The sequence below is a fragment of the Nomascus leucogenys genome, chromosome 9 (assembly GCF_006542625.1).
Source record: "Nomascus leucogenys isolate Asia chromosome 9, Asia_NLE_v1, whole genome shotgun sequence".
Lineage (NCBI taxonomy): Eukaryota > Metazoa > Chordata > Mammalia > Primates > Hylobatidae > Nomascus > Nomascus leucogenys.
In genome coordinates this window covers 91,950,244-91,968,642 of record NC_044389.1, presented here as the reverse complement: position 1 = coordinate 91,968,642, position 18,399 = coordinate 91,950,244, and the positions used below count along the sequence as shown (strand labels likewise).

At 41.8% G+C, this 18,399-nt stretch overlaps 1 protein-coding gene across 2 annotated transcripts in view; it reads right to left on the bottom strand.

Annotated features, from left to right (window-relative positions):
- Positions 1-18,399, bottom strand: part of C9H10orf67 (chromosome 9 C10orf67 homolog) — a 151,873-nt gene that overhangs the window by 123,799 nt on the left and 9,675 nt on the right. For both annotated transcript variants that reach the window (XM_030818461.1, XM_030818462.1), the window contains exons 2-4: positions 16,335-16,455; positions 4,027-4,170; positions 2,373-2,447 (exon numbers count right to left, since the gene is read on the bottom strand). In XM_030818461.1, coding sequence (XP_030674321.1) covers positions 2,373-2,447; positions 4,027-4,170; positions 16,335-16,455 — 340 coding nt within the window. The remainder of the gene's footprint in view (positions 1-2,372; positions 2,448-4,026; positions 4,171-16,334; positions 16,456-18,399) is intronic.

The following is an 18,399-nucleotide window of genomic DNA, read 5'->3' as shown; positions in this document are numbered from 1 at the left end:
GCATGCCCCCATGCCCAGCTAATCTTTTTGTATGTTTTGTAGAGGCAGGGTCTCACTATGTTGCCCAGGCTGGTCTCAAACTCCTGAGCCCAAGCGATCTGCCTGCCTCAGCCCCCCACAGTGCTAGGATTATAGGCATGAACCACCATGCCTGGCCAAAAGCATGTTTTTAAAAACCACGAAATTCTGACTTACTCTCTCATTATAAACAAGAATAATACTGGATAAGATAGATTAAATGCATTTTTTTTTTCTTTTAGAGACAGGGTCATGCTCTGTCACTCAGGCTGGAGTATAGCGGCACAATCATGGCTCACTGTAACATCAGACTCCGGGGTTCAAGCAGTCCTCCCACCTCAGCCTCCTCAGTAGGTGGGACTACAAGCATGTGCCACCATGCTGTCACAGGATCCTTGGGGTGTTGCTTTGCCAGCCAGAAACCTCTGTGATCAGTGGCGCTTTTGCCTGAGTTTTGCTCAGGCCTGCTGGGCTCATTCCACCTGCTTGGCCTGGCAGGCTGTGCTCAGCTCATACTACCAGCCTGGATCCCATGCCTGCCAAGGGCAAGCCAGGTGCAGAACGACAAGGGGTGCATGAGTGAGTGCAGGGTCCAGCCACTACACACAGCTAGGCATGCCAGCTTCAGCAAGGTGGGCAGCACCAGGTGCCGACAAGGGCGCCAGCTCCCTGCGAGGCTGCAGCTGGACCAGGGTTTGGTGTACAGATTATTTCATCACCCAGGTAATAAGCATAGTACTCAATAGGTAGTTTTTTCATCTTCACCCTCCTCCCACCCTCTACCCTCAAGTAGGCCCCCGTGTCTATTGTTCCCTTCTTTGTGTCCATATGTTCTCAATGTTTAGCTCCCACTTATAAGTAAGAACATGCAGTATTTGGTTTTCTGTTCCTATATTAATTTGCTTAGGATAGTGGCCTCCAACTCCATGCATGTTGCTGCAAAGGATGTGATTTTATTATTTTTTATGGCTGGGTAATATTCCATGGTGTATATGTACCACATTTTTTTAATCCAGTCCACAGTTCATGGTCATCTAGGTTGATTTCATGGCTTTGCTATTGTGAGCAGTGCTGCAATGAACACACACATGCACGTGTCTTTATGGTAGAATGATTTATCTTTCTTTGGATATATACCCAGCAAAGGGATTGCTTGGTCAAATGGTAGTTCTGTTTTAATTTCTTTGAGAAATCTTCAGACTGCTTTCCACAGTGGCTGAACTAATTTCCATTCCCATCAGCAGTGTATAAACAAGTGTTCCCTTTTCTCTGCAACCTCACCAGCATCTGTTATTTTTTTGACTTTTTAATAATCACCATTCTGACCAGCGTGAACTGATATCTTCAGGAGTCCCTTTTACTTAGAAAGAACAACCTCCCCCAAAATCTCACAGCCAACTCATCTTCAGGTCTCATTGGTTAGGGACCTGACTTTGCCTATGTCTGTGCTATAGCTGAAAAGGCAACTGGAAGAAGAATCTAGCACTTTGGTTTCTATAGATGGAAGTGCCCCTGTCAGTAAAAAGCAGTGGGGAGAATGCGCAGTGGAGAGAATGACATTTGAGCAGGCTGCACCACTGTCTGCCACAGGTACAGGTGACCATTCATGCATTTAGCAATCAGTAGCTGGTTGTTAATTATGTACTAGTCACAGCACTAAAGGCAGAACCACAGCAGAGAGAAACACAAAGGAGATCCTTCAGGTTGACAGTCTGGCATGGAACGGAGACACTTCACAAGGAATTACATAATTAAATACAGATGTGTTGAGTGCTCTGATAAGAAACTTGCAAACAGTGCCCAAAAAGAAGTATGCAAAAAATTTATTTATGGAAGTATATTGAAATGCAAGATGAGAATATGGTTATAAACGCTAAACAAAGCACAAGGTCTTTGCTGAGTCTAAGAAAACCACTAAAGGTAGGAACTTTCCCATTGTGAAGGAAAATGAAGCATGTGTCTGGCAGATAGAAATGTCCCTGTCATTAGAAAAGTTAATCCACCAAGGGTCAGAGACTGTTCACTGGAATTTACTACAGATTCTCTGAACTCTCTCTTAGGACCATCTGACCTTCGTCTATTCAGCTATGGCCTCACCAAATAAACTTTGGATTACTTCGGTACATGCCCAGGTGTCCTGAATACCAGATTAGAATTTTCCAGTTTCTGGAGAGCAGTATAATGTGAGCATAAACAGTCCTAGGCCTGATCCCTCTAAGGTGACCTGAAAATCGAGGAAACAGGCCTTCAGAGCTGGAAACACAGACTGGGAAGCCAAGGTGATCCCCACTCCTTGCACACAGCAGCTGAAGCTAGCCTTGCCCACAACTACGGCCCCAGAAACAAAAACTCACCTGGTACATTCCTTTGATAACAGCTATGGCATCAGCTAACTGCTGATTGAAGGATTTTCTCATCTTATCCTCATTCTGCAAACAAAAATAAATGCAATAAGCGTCATAATGTATTTCCAAATACGACCCACACCTACTAGGGAGGGACTCAGAGTAAAAAAAACATCATCTGAATCATCACAATCTATTGAAAACTTCAATTCATAATCATTTCTCCCATCCTGCAGCCATTATGACACATTTTATTTTTACTTATACTCAACCAAAAGCAATGGAGATCATATGGATAAAATATATACAGATGATTTGAACACCTCATTTCATTTTTCACTTGAGTAAAGTCTTTCAACGCCTTCCTAGAACTGCTTTTTAAAGTAGTAAAGTCTATTTGTGATGCCTATCTTCTTCTAGTCTTTGTACTTTTTGAACGGAATATATGCTCATGAAAAGAAATCTATAGAGCTAGTCTGCAAACTAGAGTTATTTTCTGATTAATCAAATAATTTGATTAGATCTGTTTAGATTAACAATAGAAGACAGTGCATTAAAAAAAATACCCATGATTCTGATATCAATTCTGATTTCAGCATGGAGTATAAACAACAAATAGGCTTTATACTTTTCTAAAAAAATATTTGTTTTTTAATTTATTTTGTAGAGATGAGGTATTGCTTTGTTGCCCAGGCTGATCTCGAACTCCTGGGCTCAGACTATCCTCCCGCTTCAACCTCTCAAAGTGCTGGGATTACAGGCCTAAGCCATCGCCTCCCAGCCTCAAATAGGCTTTAGAGTCAGATGGTATTGAATTTAAATATCATCATGCCCTTTACTCTCTGTCTAACCTTAAGCAAGTTACTTAACCTTGGCAAGCTGTTTCTTGATCTGTAAATCATGGACAATAGGATTTCCATTTTAACATTTTGAGAGATTTAAAGAGTAAATACATTTTAAGGGCTTAGCATGGTACTTAACATGGTGTGGTCAGCAAAAGATGGTTTTTGTTTGCTTGTTTTTATGGCACAGAAATAACAGTAATGTCCGTTTGTTTTGTTTTTTGTTTTTCTGAGATGGGGGTCTCGACTTGTCACCCAGGCTAGAGTGCAGTGGTGTGATCATAGCTCACTGAAGCCTTGAACTCCTGGGCTCAAGTGATTCCCCTGTCTCAGACTCCTAAGTAGCTGGGAACTACAGGCCTGCAACATCACATCTGGCTCATGCTTTTATTCTTCGTAAAGACAGGGTCTCACTATGTTGCCCAAACTGGTCTTGAACTCCCAGTTTCAAGCCAGCCTCCCACCCTGGCTTCCCAAAGTGGTAGGATTAGAGGCGTGTGCGCTTGGCCTCTCCTGTTTTTTAACTGGTGACCTTGAACAAGTTAATTAGCCTTTCTGTGCCTCAGTTTTTTCATCTGTAAAAGAGGGAAAATAATTGTGCCTACTTCATAAGGTAAATGTGAGAATTAAATCAGTTCATATGCTAAGTACTTACACAAGTCCCTGACACATAGTGAAGCTCTGTGTATTAATTACCACATGAGACACAACTAAAGCAAATTACACTGCCCTCACAAGTTACTAAATTCTAAACTGCACTGCATACACATCTAAGCACAGTATCAGTCCACATAAAACAAAAGAAATAAGAGAACATTTACCTGTTGATAATGCTTTTCAATTTCTAGGATCCTGTCATGCAGAATGGTGAAGAGACTCAAAGATTCCTCTTTCAGTCGGTCTTCAAACTTCAACTGAAGCAATTGTTTGAGGAACCCAAAATCTACCTGGAGGGATTTCATCATCTAAAAATGGAAAATATTATCCTTAGCAAAGTAACGCAGGAACAGAAAACCAAATACTGCATGTTGTCACTTGGTAAGTAGGAGCAAAATGATGAGAACTCATGCGAACAAAGAGGCGAGCAACACACACTGGGGCCTACTTAGGGTGGTGAGCGGGAGGAAGGAGAGGATCAGGGAAAATAACTAATGGGAACTAGCATTAGTATCTGGGTGATGAAATAATCTGTACAACAAACTCCTGTGACATGAGTTTACCTATGTAACAAACCTGCATATGTACCCCTGAACCTAAAAGTTAAAAAAAAAAAAAAAAAAAATATATATATATATATATATATACCCATTAAATAAAAATGGAAAAAAAGGACATTAGGATAGAGAGTAAATGTCCTCTGTGTAAAAATTCCAATGCATTCTCTGGTTCTGGACATAAAAGCTGGGTTCCTGGTCAGAGGCCTGTCCTGATTTTTAAGATGATTGTATGCATTGTGGAATTCCAGTAATTCCATCCTCGGTGGCCAGGCTTTCAAAGTGACAATTAATTTGCCAAACTAAGATATGCTGATGGACTAAAAGACAAGAGTTTCCTAGCAGTTTCTTCCCACACAGAAGAAAATATCTGTGTTAATATTGGCCTTGTCATACCTCAAAAGGTATTGTTCTCAAGATGTGGATTTCAGATCAGAAAAGAGAGGCAAGAATCATCATTTGCTGAGAATCTACTAGCACAAGCATTTAAATATGTAACCAGCATGTTGACTAAGAACCATTTGTAATAATCAAAACACAATGTATTTTTATCTACCCCCATCTATTTAAAATGTATTCACTAGGGCTCCCACCTGTAATCCCAAAACTTTGGGAGGGTAAGGTGGGTGAATCAGATGAGCCCAGGAGTTTGAAACCAGCCTGGGCAATATAGTGAGACTCCATCTCTTCAAAAACTTAAAAGAAGAAAAAAAGAGAGATATAAAAAATAATGTATTCTCTATGTAATCTTCCCCTGCTCTGAATGGAAATGACAAAATCCCATGACTTTTCTATTCATTCTTGGGAACATAGTCCTACCATTGCTACAAATACAGCCTCAGAGTAGCATTTAGAATATAACTACCAGGTAAGGTGGCTCATGCCTGTAATCCCAACACTTTGGGAGGCTGAGGTGGGCAGATCACCTGAAGTCAGCAGTTTGAGACCAACCTGGCTGACATGGTGAAACCCTGTCTCTACTAAAAATACAAAAAATTAGCCAAGTGTGGCAGTGCGCCCCTGTAATCCTAGCCACTTGGGAGCTTGAACCCGGGAGATAGAGGTTGCAGTGAGCCAAGATCGCACCACTGCACTCCAGCCTGGGCAGCAGAGCAAGACTCCGTCTATATATGTGTATATATATATATATATATATATATATATATGAGTTAAAATGCTTCCAACTTCATTCATAAGGTTTTTCCCTTTACTCCAAGCTGAGAGTAATAAAAAAGAGTGATTCACCCTTGAGCTCTCTCTGCTCACTTCCTCACCAGCACCCAAGTGGCTGTATCTCCACAAGGAAAAAGGCAGCAGGGATAGAGGGGCAAGGATGTTCCTATCTGGTGGGGTGGCTTCCCCATAGTGCTAAAGGGCAGGAGAACTAACTCCTCTTCTTCTCTTGGGTGCTGATGTAGCTTCTCTAGAGATTCTGATTGCCGGGACCCTCTCTTTTGTAGATATATCTTGACCTAAGCAGATGCTTCTCTACTTTTAGTGGTCACTTTCTACTCCTTCCTCAGGTTCTATGAATCTGGAATTCACCTCTTTCTTCTCCCTACTGTTAGGGGTCTTTTGTTCTTCCAGATCACTCTACTGGACAGGACCCAAAATGACCCTACACTGGTTTCACCTCTCTCTCTCTCAAGGCCACATATGGTTTACAGGAAACAATTACACATCCTTTACCCCGATAACTCTGGAAGTGCAGACTGATCCCAATCAAGCCATTCTATCTTCTCATCACAGCCCCCTTTAGCTTCCTCAAGCATGAGTCAAGCACCAGTCCTTTGTGTCTTCTAATAGCAGCAAATACATTCAAGCTCCGTTGAAGCCTGCCTTCCTAGCTTTGAGTTGAGGAGGATTGCTTCTGCTGCCCTTCTCCCATAAGAACCATGGCAATAGTTCTTTCCAGAGTCTGCCTCGGCAGTTTTTTCTCTTCATTCCCTGACCTTCTTTACTGTCCTTGATCTGATTCAAAAGCTGAGAGACATTTGTCTAATGTGAAACATTCCCCTTGCAAAGTCTGCAAGTGGTTTCTAACTCACAGTTAGTTTGGAACTTGATGCCTGGTGTACTGGCATCATGGGAAGAATTTCATTTTAGTATCCTCATACTACATAGGAGGTTTTATTTTACAGGTGAGAATATCAAGACTTTGAGAGGTTAAGTGACAGTGTTTGGGTGGGGTCCTAGATGAAAAAAAAATCAGAAAGGGGAACTCTAAAATCACAGTAAAAACTTTGAACAAGCCAGGCATGATGGCTTATGCCTGTAATCCCAGCACTTTGGGAGGCCAAGGAGGAAGGATCACTTGAGGCCAGCAGTTTAAGACCAGCCTAAGCAACATAATGAGACCTCATCTCTACAAAAAATTTAAAAATTAGCCAGGCATGGTGGTGTGTAGCCTGCAGTCTCAGCTAGTTGGGAGGCTGAGACGGGAGGATCACTTGAGCCTAGGAGTCTGGGGCTGCTGTGAGCCATGACTGTGCTACTGCACTCCACTCTGGGCAACAGAGGGAGACCCTGTCTCATAAACAAAAAAACAAAAAACAAAAATGAAACCTACCTCTGAACAAACCTCTGGCTCATCCCTGAGAGATACATACATGGGGCAGACTACAAATAGCCCAGCTAGAGATAATAGAACAAAACCAATATTTGGGCTGCTAAAAAAAAAAAAGATATAATTTTCTGTTTTAATCCAAACAAGTTAATTGTGTGCAAACAACAACAACAACAACAACAACAAAAAACCTCAGCATTCTTTAGGGGAATATATCAGAACCCAGAAGATAACATCCACACCGTCCACAAGGTAATCCGAATTACTTGGATTAAATACAAAAAACAGGAAAATGTGATTCGGTCTCAAGAAGAAAGAAAATTGAAACCAATTCCAATATTACCAAAATGTCAGAATTGCCAAAGATGTTAAAGCAGTTATTATAACTATGCATGATGAAGTAACGAAAAATATGCTGTAATAAATGAAAAAAGGAAATATCAACAAACAGAAAATTTTGATAAAGAAAACAAATTCCCAAGTTGCAAAATACAATATCCAAAATTCAAACTTCACTGAAAATACTTAATAGAAGAACAAAGATGGCAGAAAAAAACTGTGAACTTGAAGATGTATCAATAAAAAATAGAAGAAAGATTTTTACAATTTTACAAATTGGACAGAGTTTAGGGACTTGCAAGTTAATAATGAGAAGTCTAACATGCAAGTAATTGGAATTGCAGAAGGACAGGATAGAAAAAGTGGGGTGGAACAAATATTTGAAGATATATTTAGTGGCTCCAAATCTCCCAAATTTGGTGAAACATGCAGATTGTAGATGCTTAATTTATTTATCCAAGCAGGATAAATACATCAAAACCACACTTAGGTACATAATAATCAAGCTATTGAAAACCAAAGATTAAAATAAAATGTTGAAAGCAGACAGAAAAGAAACAGCTACATACAGGGGAATAACATTTGGAATGATTAATAATGGTTATTTTCTTAGACACTATTAAAGCCTACAGAGCAATTGTAAAGTGAGAGAACAAAACAAAACACAACTTGTCAACCCGGAATTCTATATTCAATGTAAAAACATTTTAAATAAAACAGAATTCATTGCCAAAATACCTACAGTAGGAGAATAGCTAAATAAAGTTTTTTGGGCTAAAGAGAAATAATTTGGGCTGGAAAGCTAGATCTTCAGGAAAGAATAAAGAGCAAAGGAAATGGTAAATATCCAGGTACATATAAAATACTAGCTTTCCTCTTATTAGCTTAACATTTATAGCACTGTTTAAAGCAAACATTATGAGTTTATAATGTATGTATAATAGATGCAATACATATGATACTCAGCATAAAAGATGGGAGGGTGGTAAACAGTTACAAGGTTATTGCGTTTTACATGAAGTTGTACAATATTAATGCTAAGTACACTATAATCCTTGCTGAACAAAGGATCAAAAGATCTTTGGAAATAATGAAAATTAAGCACAGAAAGAAGTACTGAGATGTGGGAAAGAATGGTGAGCAAAGAAATTGGTAAATGTAAGTAAATCTAAACAAGCATTAATTGCAGAAAACAATATGAAGAGTTAACTGCAAAAATATTAGGAGAAAACAACTGAAATACTTGATAATAAAAATATAAAAGACAGAAGGACACAATTAGAGATAAAGGTTCTACATTTCTTGTACTGTATGGTATAAATTACAAATTCTAGTCAACTGTTGAATGTTCAAATTTGAGATTAATCATTAAAAGAATAAAGATAAAATAGTTAATTATTAGTAGAGGAGAGAATAGAAACTAAAGTTAATACAATCATTGGAGAGTAGGGAAGGAGAAAAAAGAAGTATAGAAAAAAATAAGATAAAGAGAAATTAAAAAAGAAGTTGGCAGAAAAATACAAATTTATCAGTAGTCAAAATTAACACTAATAGAATAAATTAGCTATTAAAAGAAATTATTAGATTGGATTTTTCAAAACTATATACAATTTATAAGAGATATATCTAAGACACAACACAGAAATAATGTCAGTGTAGAAACGAGGAAGATTTACCAGGTAAATACGAGCCCAAAGAATGTTGATATAGATAAATTAACATCGAACAAAATGGACAATATGGCAAAAGCCTTCATATAGAAAAAATATATAAATCCAGTAATTAATAAATACAGATTTTTTTAAATTTCCTGGCCAAGCACGTTGGCCCACACCTGTAATCCCAGCACTTTGGGGGACTAAGGTAGGCACATCACGAGGTCAGGAGTTTGAGACCAGCCTGGCCAACATGGTAAAACCCCATCTCTACTAAAAATATAAAAATTATCCAAGCATGGTGGCGTGTGCCTGTAATCCCAGCTACTCAGGAGGCTGAGGCAGGAGAATTGCTGGAACTTGGGAGGTGGAGGTTGCAGTGAGCCGAGATCGCACCACTGCACTCTAGCCTGGGTGACAGGGCAAGACTCCATCTCGGGGGAAAAAGAAAAAAAAAAATTCCTGCATCTATGGAACAATGACAAAGACTGACCTCACAGAAAGCCTCAGCACAAATTGCAACAAACACCAGATAATTTGTTTCACAAGGACTGCGTTCTCCAACAACAAAGCACTGAAGTTAAAAATCAGCAACATAAAAATATTCTAAAAAGCATCTTTGAAAATTTAATAACTCTTATTATACAGATGAACAAATGAAAAATTCGAGTATTTAAATTTAAATACTAATAAAAATACTATATTTCAAAGTTTGTAGAAGCTAAAAATGTAGTTAGTGGGAAATTTATAGTTTTAACTACCCATGAAAGAGAAGAAGCAAGCCTCAAAATCTACGGTCTATAGGCTTTGGTAGCTGTCAGCCCAATATCTGGTATCATGGTTCTTCTTTACTGATGGAACCATGTCATTGTCCAGGGCAGCAATGTGCGCAGCTAAAGTACTTATCTATAGCTCCTTGTAGTTCAAGTGGTCATGTGATACAGTTATGGCCAAAGAAACATATGGCAAGGCTTTCTATGGAAAGTTTTTGCTTTCCTAAGATAGCTATTACCACTCCTCCCTACTTCTCCCATATTCTCCTTCCATGGAAGCTGGAAGGGGAACAGCCATCTTGCTACTGGATCAGAACTAGGGCAACAAAAGCCAGGGACTAATGGTGGAGATGTGAGAAGATAAAATGAATCTACATCACACAGATCAAAGAGCTACTGCACTAACTCTGGATTCTCTAACTCTATACCTCTTGATATTTTATGAAGCCAATGCAGTTGTTTTTTCTAAACATGGAGCTATATGCTATCCTAATTGATACCCAGATCCAACTCAAGAAATTAAAAAAAAAAAAAGCAAAAAACAAGCCAGGCTCAGTGGCTCACACCTGTAATCCTAGCACTTTGAGAGGCTGAGGCAGGAGGATCGCTTAAGCTCAGAAGTTTGAGGCCAGCCTGGGCAACATAGGGAAACCCCATCTATACAAAAAATTGTAAAAATTAGCCAGGTGTGGTGTCATGTGCCTGTAGTTGCAGCTACTTAAGTGGCTGAGGCAGGAGGATCACTTGAGCCCAGGAGGTCAAAGCTGCAGTGAGCCGTGATTCTGCCACTACACTCCAGCCTGGGCAACAGGGTGGACCCTGTCTCATAAACAAACAAACCGAAAAAAAAAAAAAAAAAGAAAGAAAAAGAAAGAGTAAACAGAAAGGAAGAAAGAATAATAAATATAGGAAAATAAATTTATGAACTAGAAAACAAAGATACAATAGAGAGGATTAATACATCCTAAAATTGGGTGTCTGAAAAAAAAATAATGAAATAGACAATTCTGCCAAGAGTCACTAAGAAAAAAGAGGGAGATATGCAGATGATATCAGACAATATTAAACATTTAAAAAGGAATATAACTACAGATACAATACTTAAAAATAATAAAAGACAATAAACATTATTCCAATAATTTGAAGATTTAACAAAAATAAATAATACAAAAACATAACATCAAAACTGACCCAGAATATTTAAGAAAATGGGAATATATACATAACAAAATAACAATAGCAATAAAAGTAAGCACAGTTTTACATGCAAGTTCTAACAAACATTGAAGAAATAGATATTCCCAATCTTACGTGAAGTACTCCAGAGAATAGACTAGGGAACACTTCTCATTTTATGAGGATACTGTGATCTTGGTACCAAGATTGAACAACAATAGTGTAAGAAAAGAGTATTATAGGGTATGGCCTGGGTAACGTAGCAAGACCCTATCTCTACCAAAAATTTAAAGATTAGTTGGGCAAGGTGGTGCACTCCTGTAATCCCAGCTACTCAGGAGGCTGAGATGGGAAGATTGCTTGATCCCAGGAGTTCAAGGTCACAGTGAGTTATGATTGTCACTGCACTCCAGCCTGGGCAACAGAACAAGACCCTGTCTCAAAAAAAAAAAAAAAAAGTAAAGAAAAGAAAAAAATTATAGGGCAATCTCACTTAAAACAGAGGAAAATAAGTCCTCAATAAAATAATAGGAAATAATGCAGAAATGCAAAAATAAATATTATGATCCAGTTAGGTTTATTTCAGGAAGTCAAGGATGGTTTACTATTCAAAAACCAAATTTTACCACATCACCAGATAAAGGGGAAAAGCCATATGACTGCATGATCATCTCAATAAGTCCATGAAAAGTATTCAAACCCAGTCATAAATGATTTTTTTAAATGCCTCTTATTAATTAGCAATGGAAGAAGACATCCTTGATCTGATTTAACATTTGTATCAGATTTTGGTTCAGCTATAACAAAAAATCCAAATAGCCAGGTTTGGTGGCTCATGCCTGTATTCCCAACACTTTGGGAGGCCAAGGCAGGAGGATCACTCGAGGCCAGGGATTTGGGACCAGCCTGGGCAACATATTGAGACTCTGTCTCTACAAAAAAAAAAAATAGAAAAAAATATTAGCCAGCTGTGGTGGCACACACCTGTAGTCCCAGCTACTCAGTAGGCTGAGGTGGGAGGATCACTGGAGCCCAGGAAGTCGAGGCTGTTGTCACCTATGATCCTGCCACTACACTCCAGTCTACGTGACAGAGTGAGACCCTGTCTCAAAAAATAAAGCTCACGCCTGTAATCTCAGCACTTTTGGAGGCTGAGGTGGACGGATCACGAGGTCAGGAGATCGAGACCATCCTGCGTAACAAGGTGAAACCCCCTCTCTACTAAAAATGTAAAAAAGTAGCCAAGCGTGGTGGCGGGTGCCTGTAGTCCCAGCTACTCGGGAAGCTGAGGCAGGAGAGTGGTGTGAACCTGGGAGGCGGAGGTTGCAGTGAGCTGAGATCGTGCCACTGCACTCCAGCCTGGGCGACAGAGCAAGACTCCATCTCAAAAAAAAAAAAAAAAAAAAAAACAATGAAATAACAGAGGCATAAATGAGAAATAAGTTAATTTCTCTCCCTAGAAATCTACCTAGGCAATCAGTGGGTGAAATGATCTAAGATTCTTCCGTCTCATTACTCTGCTGTATATTGTTTCAACCTCATGGTCCAAACAGTAGGATCCATGCTCAAGTCGAAGAAGTAAGAAAAGGAAGGAAACTAGGAAAAAAGGAAGGAAAACCGGGAAGGGAAGGGGAGGGAAACTGGGAAGGGAGGGAAGGGGAAGGAAACCAGGAAGGGAGGGGAGGGAAACCGGGAAAAGAGGGGAGGGGAAAGAAACAGAGAAGGGAGGAGAGGGGATAGGAGGGGAGGGGACTGGGACGGGAACCAGGACAGGAAGGGAAGGGGAACCGGGAAGGGGAGGGAGGGGAGGTAAGGGAAGGGAACCGGGATGGGAACCGGGAAGGGAAGGGAAGGGAGGGGAGGGGAGGGGAGGGGGGAGGGGAGGGGAGGGAACTGGGATGGGAACCTGGAAGGGAAGAGAAAGAAACCAGGACGGGAACCCGGACGGGAACCGGGACGGGAACCAGGAAGGGAACCAGGATGGGAACTGGTGAGAGGTGAAGCCAGCTGGACTTCCTGGATCGAGTGGGGACTTGGGGAGCTTTCCTGTCTTACAAGAGGATTGTAAAACGCACCAATTAGCGCTCTGTAAAATGCACAAATCACCAGGATTCTAAAAGTAGCCAATTGCAGGGAGGACTGAAAAAAGGGCACACTGATAGGACAGAAATGGAACATGGGCGGGGCCAATAAGGGAATAAAAGCTGGCCACCGCCAGCAATGGCAACCCCCTCAGGTCCCCTTTCAGGCTGTGGAAGCTTTGTCCTTTCGCTCTTCACAGTAAACCTTGCTACTGCTCACTCTTTGGGTCTGTGCCATCTTTAAGAGCTGTAACACCAGAAAGTCTGCCGCTTCCTTCTTGAAGTCAGGGAGATCACGAACCCACCGGCAGGAACCAACTCCGGACACACCAGGAAGAAAAGGGAAGGGAACTCGGACAGAAACCGGGAAGGGAAGGGAACAGGGCAAGAACCGGGAAAGGAAGGAAAGGGAACTGGGAAAAAAGAAGGGAATCGGGAAGGGAAAAGAACCGGGAAGGAAGGGAAGGAAGGGAAACCGGGAGAAGGGGAGGGAGACCAGGAAGGGGAGGGAGACCGAGAGAGGGGAGGGAGACCAGGAAGGGGAGGGAGACTGGGGAGGGAGACCGGGAAGGGAGGGAGACTGGGAGGGAGGGGAGGGAGACTGGGAGGGGGGACTGGGAAGAGAACCAGGACAGGAACTGGGAAGGGAAGCAGGACGAGAACCGGGAAGGGAAGGGAACCGGGACGGAACTGGAAAGGGAACCGCGAAGAGAAGGGAAGCAGGACGGGAACCGGGAAGGGAAAAGAACCGGGACCGGAACTGGGAAGGGAACAGGGAAGGAAAGGGAACTGGAAAAAAGGGAAGGGGGGAAACTGGGAAGGGAGGGAAACCAAGAAGGGAGAGGAGAGGAAGGGAGAGGAGGGGTGGAGAGACCAGGAAAACAGGGGAGGGGAGGGTAGAGGAAAGGGAGGGAAACCGGGAAGGGGGGAGGGGAGGGGACAGGCAAGGGAACCGGACGGGAACCTAGACGAGAACCGGGAAGGGGGGGGGGATGCCTGACGGGAACCAGACGGGAATCGGGAAGGGAAGTGAACTGGGACGGGAACCAGGAAGGGACGGGACGGGAACCGGGATGAAAACCGGAAAGGGAACCAGGAAGGGAAGGGAAAGGGACAGGGGATGGAACCAGGAAGGGATGGGAACCGATGGCAACCGGGAAAGGAAGGGAAGGGACCGGGACGGGAACAGAGACAGGAACCGGGAAGGGAAAAGAAGGGAACCGGGACGAGAACAAAGAAAGAAGGGAGGAGAACCGGTACAAGAACCGAGAAGGGAAGGGAAGGGAACCGTGACAGGAATCGGGAAGAGAAGGGAAGGGAACCGGGACGGGAAGGACGGGAAGGGGAGGAAAACCGGGAAGGGAGGGGAGGGGACCGGGAAGGAAACCGGGACGGGAACTGGTAAGGAAACCGGGACTGGAACCGGGAAGGGACGGGAACCGGGAAGGACGGGAACCGGGAAAGGAAGGGAAGAGAAGAGAACCGGGAAGGGAAGAGAAGGGAACCGGGAAGGGAGGGTAGGGGAGGGAAACCGGGAAGGAAGAGGAAGGGGAGGGGAGACCGGGACGGAACTGGGACGGGAAGGGTAGGGAACCGGGCGGGAACCGGGATGGGAGGGGAAGGGAATGGGGACGACAACGGGACGGGAACCAGGAAGGGAAGGGAACCAGGACAGGAACTAGAATGGGAACAAGGAAGGGAAGGGAACCGGGCGGGAACCGGGAAGGGAAGCGGGAAAGGAAGGGAACCGTGACGGGAACCAGAAAGGGAAGGGAAGCGGGACGGGAGCCGGGAAGGGAAGAGAAGGGAACCGGGAAGGGTAAGGAGGTAAACCAGGACGGGAACCGGGAAGGGCAGGGAACCCGGACGGGAAGGAAAGGGAATCGGGATGGGAACCGGGAAGGGAAAGGAAGGGAACCGGGATGGAGAGGGGAGGGGAGCCTGGAGGGAAGGGGAACCGGGAGGGAAGAAGGGAAGGGGAAAGGGAACGAAGGAAAGGGGAATGGGAAGTAGCAGGGAGGGAAGGAATGAAGGGAGAAGTGACAGAGGGCGCATGTGAACCGTGTCTCAAAGAAGGTTTCCCAGAGCTTCCACAGACCATTTCCATCTGAATCCTACTGACCAGAACGTGGTCATTTGGACACAGTTATAAAAGAATAAAATTATAAAATGTTTCTGAAAGTATAAAAGAAGACAATAAATTGTCAAATATGTAGGAAAGAGACATCTTCAAAAGTTACTAGAGGGAGTGTAAATTGGTACAATCTCTATGCAGGGCAATTTGGCAATATCCTTCAAAATGACTAATGCATACATCCTCTGACTCAGAAATTCCACTTTTAAGAATTTACATCACAGATTTACTGGCATATGAGTATGTGCAGGATTATTCATCACAGTAAAATATTAGAAATGACCAAAATGTCCATCAATATGGAAAGCTAAATATATGATGCACGTTTTGTGATGTACTTGTGAAATAAATAAGGAAACTCTATGTGTCAATACAGAACGACTTCCAAGTATAAAAACAAAAGGTAGACAAGAGTATTTATAGTGGTATGCTACCTCATGTGACAGCTTTATTGATTAGGGTTTTTAATAATAACTCTTGGTCTCCAACGTACATGGCAATACTATGTTCCTTTACAATCAAAAAAGATCCAGGCCAGGCATGATGGCTCACGCCTGTAATCTCAGTACTATGGGAGGCTGAGGTGGGTGGATTGCTTGAACCCAGTAAGTAGTTCAATACCAGCCTGAAAAACATGGCAAAATCCCATCTCTACAAAACATACAAAAAATTAGCTGGGCATGGTGGCACGCATTTGTAGTCCCAGCTACTTGTGAAGCTGAAGTGGGAGGATCACCTGAATCCTGGAGGTGGCGGCTACAGTGAGCTGTGATCACACCTCTGCCTAGGTGGCAGAGTAAGACACTGTCTCAAAAAAAAAAAAATTCAAAGAAAATATAACAAAATGTCAAAATTTGACAAAGCTGGATGGTGGGTTTACACAGTTATTCATTATATATGCAAAACTGTTTGCTAATTTTTAAAAATATAAATAGAAAATGTTCACAGATGTCAAAAGAATTTCCAACAGAGTAACAAAATACTTTATTAAACAAATTAACATATGTAAGTATGACATAAATATAAGTAGTAGCTTATATTAATAATTTGTTAAAGCACAACTATCATTCAGCTGTTTGTCAAAGATGCTAACATTTTAAAAATTTTATTTCACTTTTGTCTATGAAAGAAACATGAAGGCAATTAACACCAAAAATTATCTCAGAAGTTTCAAAACAAATTCAGATTTACCTGTGCTAACTTTTGTGTAGATGAACTCAATTCTTTTACTGACAGTATTTCACTGGAATCGGTTTGAGTGGCATGGTCTGTGCTGAAAAAGCCAATCTTTAAATCATCTGAAATGTTAAGTCTGAAAACAAAGGAAATGAAATGTGCTTTATGTCATAGATATTTTCTTAGAAATAGACGTTAGTGTGTATTTTTTTGTGTAAATGATATCGCATTTTAAGTATTCTAAGAGGTTGGTGAGGTGAGGAAGCCTCTGAATTAGCTCTAGTGATCTGGAGCTAATGAGGATAATGAGATTATCAAATTCCCTGGACTAAGGCATATTGCTCTACGGTTACTCATCTGATTTCCACTTTTCTGAGGTATGATCAATTTATATACCTGCTTTTAATATCTTCCATGCTGTTATTGCCTGTGCTACTGCTGGAAATAATTCTAGATTATGCATAGGCATATTCAGCAGAAATCCTTTAAGACAGTGGTTCTCAAAGTATGGGCTGAGGACCCCTGGGGTTCTGGGATACTCTATTAGAAAATCTATGGGATCAAATTAATTTTATAATAGTATTAAGATTTTATTTGTCTTTTTTACTATCATTCTTTCACAAATGTTCAGTGGAGTTTTCCAGAGGCTAGATTATACAGAAGCAGCTATGAGAATTCAGCTCTCTTCCATTAAGCCAGGCATGGAAAAGCTTTGCAAAAATGTAAAACAGTGACACTCTTCTCATGAAAGTTTTTGTTTTAGAACAATACAGTTAGTTTTTCTTTAAAATATGCTATTTCCAGCTACTAGAGAGGCTGAGGCAGGAGGATTGCTTGAGTCCAGGAGGTTGAGGCTGCAGTGAACTACGAAAGCACCACCACACTCCAGCCTGGGCAACAGAAACAGAACCTGTTTCAGAAAAATAAAATAAATAAAATACAGTATTTCTATTAACACATACCTGATTTATCCTTATTTTAAATGAATCAATTTAAATATATTTTAATTTTCTTCTTTTAAATTTCCAATCTGGCATCTATCAATAGATAGGACCAACATAAACTAAATCTCTTTGAGGGTGCCAATAATTTTTTGACTATAGAGAGGTCTTGAAACCAAAGTTTGAGAATTGCTTCTTTAAGTTGATCACACCACCTTCCTATATTTGATTTTCAAACATTATTCCTGAAAAATGTGAATAGGCCAGGAACAAGTGTTTGTAAATTCCTTCTACAGATTTCTAAGGACAGGCATCTCAAACAGCATTAAGAAGGCAATTTTCTGGATGTACTCTGTCAATTTGATCAAACTTACCACAACTGTTTCTAAAATGTCAGCTAAAATAAGAGAACCACAAAAGCCCAAGTAGAATCATCAGACTTCTCAGTGTAGGTGCCAAAGGCAGAATGTCTGTGCTTCTATCCCACCTCTTCTGCTGAGGAGAGCATACCCCCATGCGGGGCACCCCATAGCAACTCCCCTTTTCTTGCATGCTGGCCAAACCTCAGATTTGTCCCCCACAGAACTCGGAAGAAGTTGACCATATCCACAGTGCCAAGTGTAACTCCAAGCTGGGCTAAGCCCATCACAGTTATCCCACTCTCCTTGGCAGTGGATGTCCAGGGATGGGTGTAGAACCCAGGTCTGAAGAGGGAGACATTAGGAAGGGTCTGTTGGGGGCTAGTAAGAAAGCTTTTTAGACTCCTACAAAGGGGGCACCAGAGGAGCGATTTCTTCTTTGACTCTGGACATTGCCAAGGGTGGAAGTAATGCCAAGAACTGACACAGTCACTAGGTGACCACAAGGGGGGCCAGCCAGGGCATAGATGATGAGCTTTCAAAAAAGATGGAAATAGGTTGGGTGCAGTGGCTCATGCCTATAATCCCAGCACTTTGGGAGGCCGAGGCAGGAGGAGCACTTGAGGTCAGAAGTCTGAGATCAGCCTGGCCAGTATGGCGAAACCCTGTCTCGACTAAAAATACAAAATTAGCTGGGCGTGGTGGCACATGCCTGTAATCCCAGCTACTTGGGAGGCTGAGGGTCAAGAATCTCTTGAACCTGGGAGGCAGAGGCTGCAG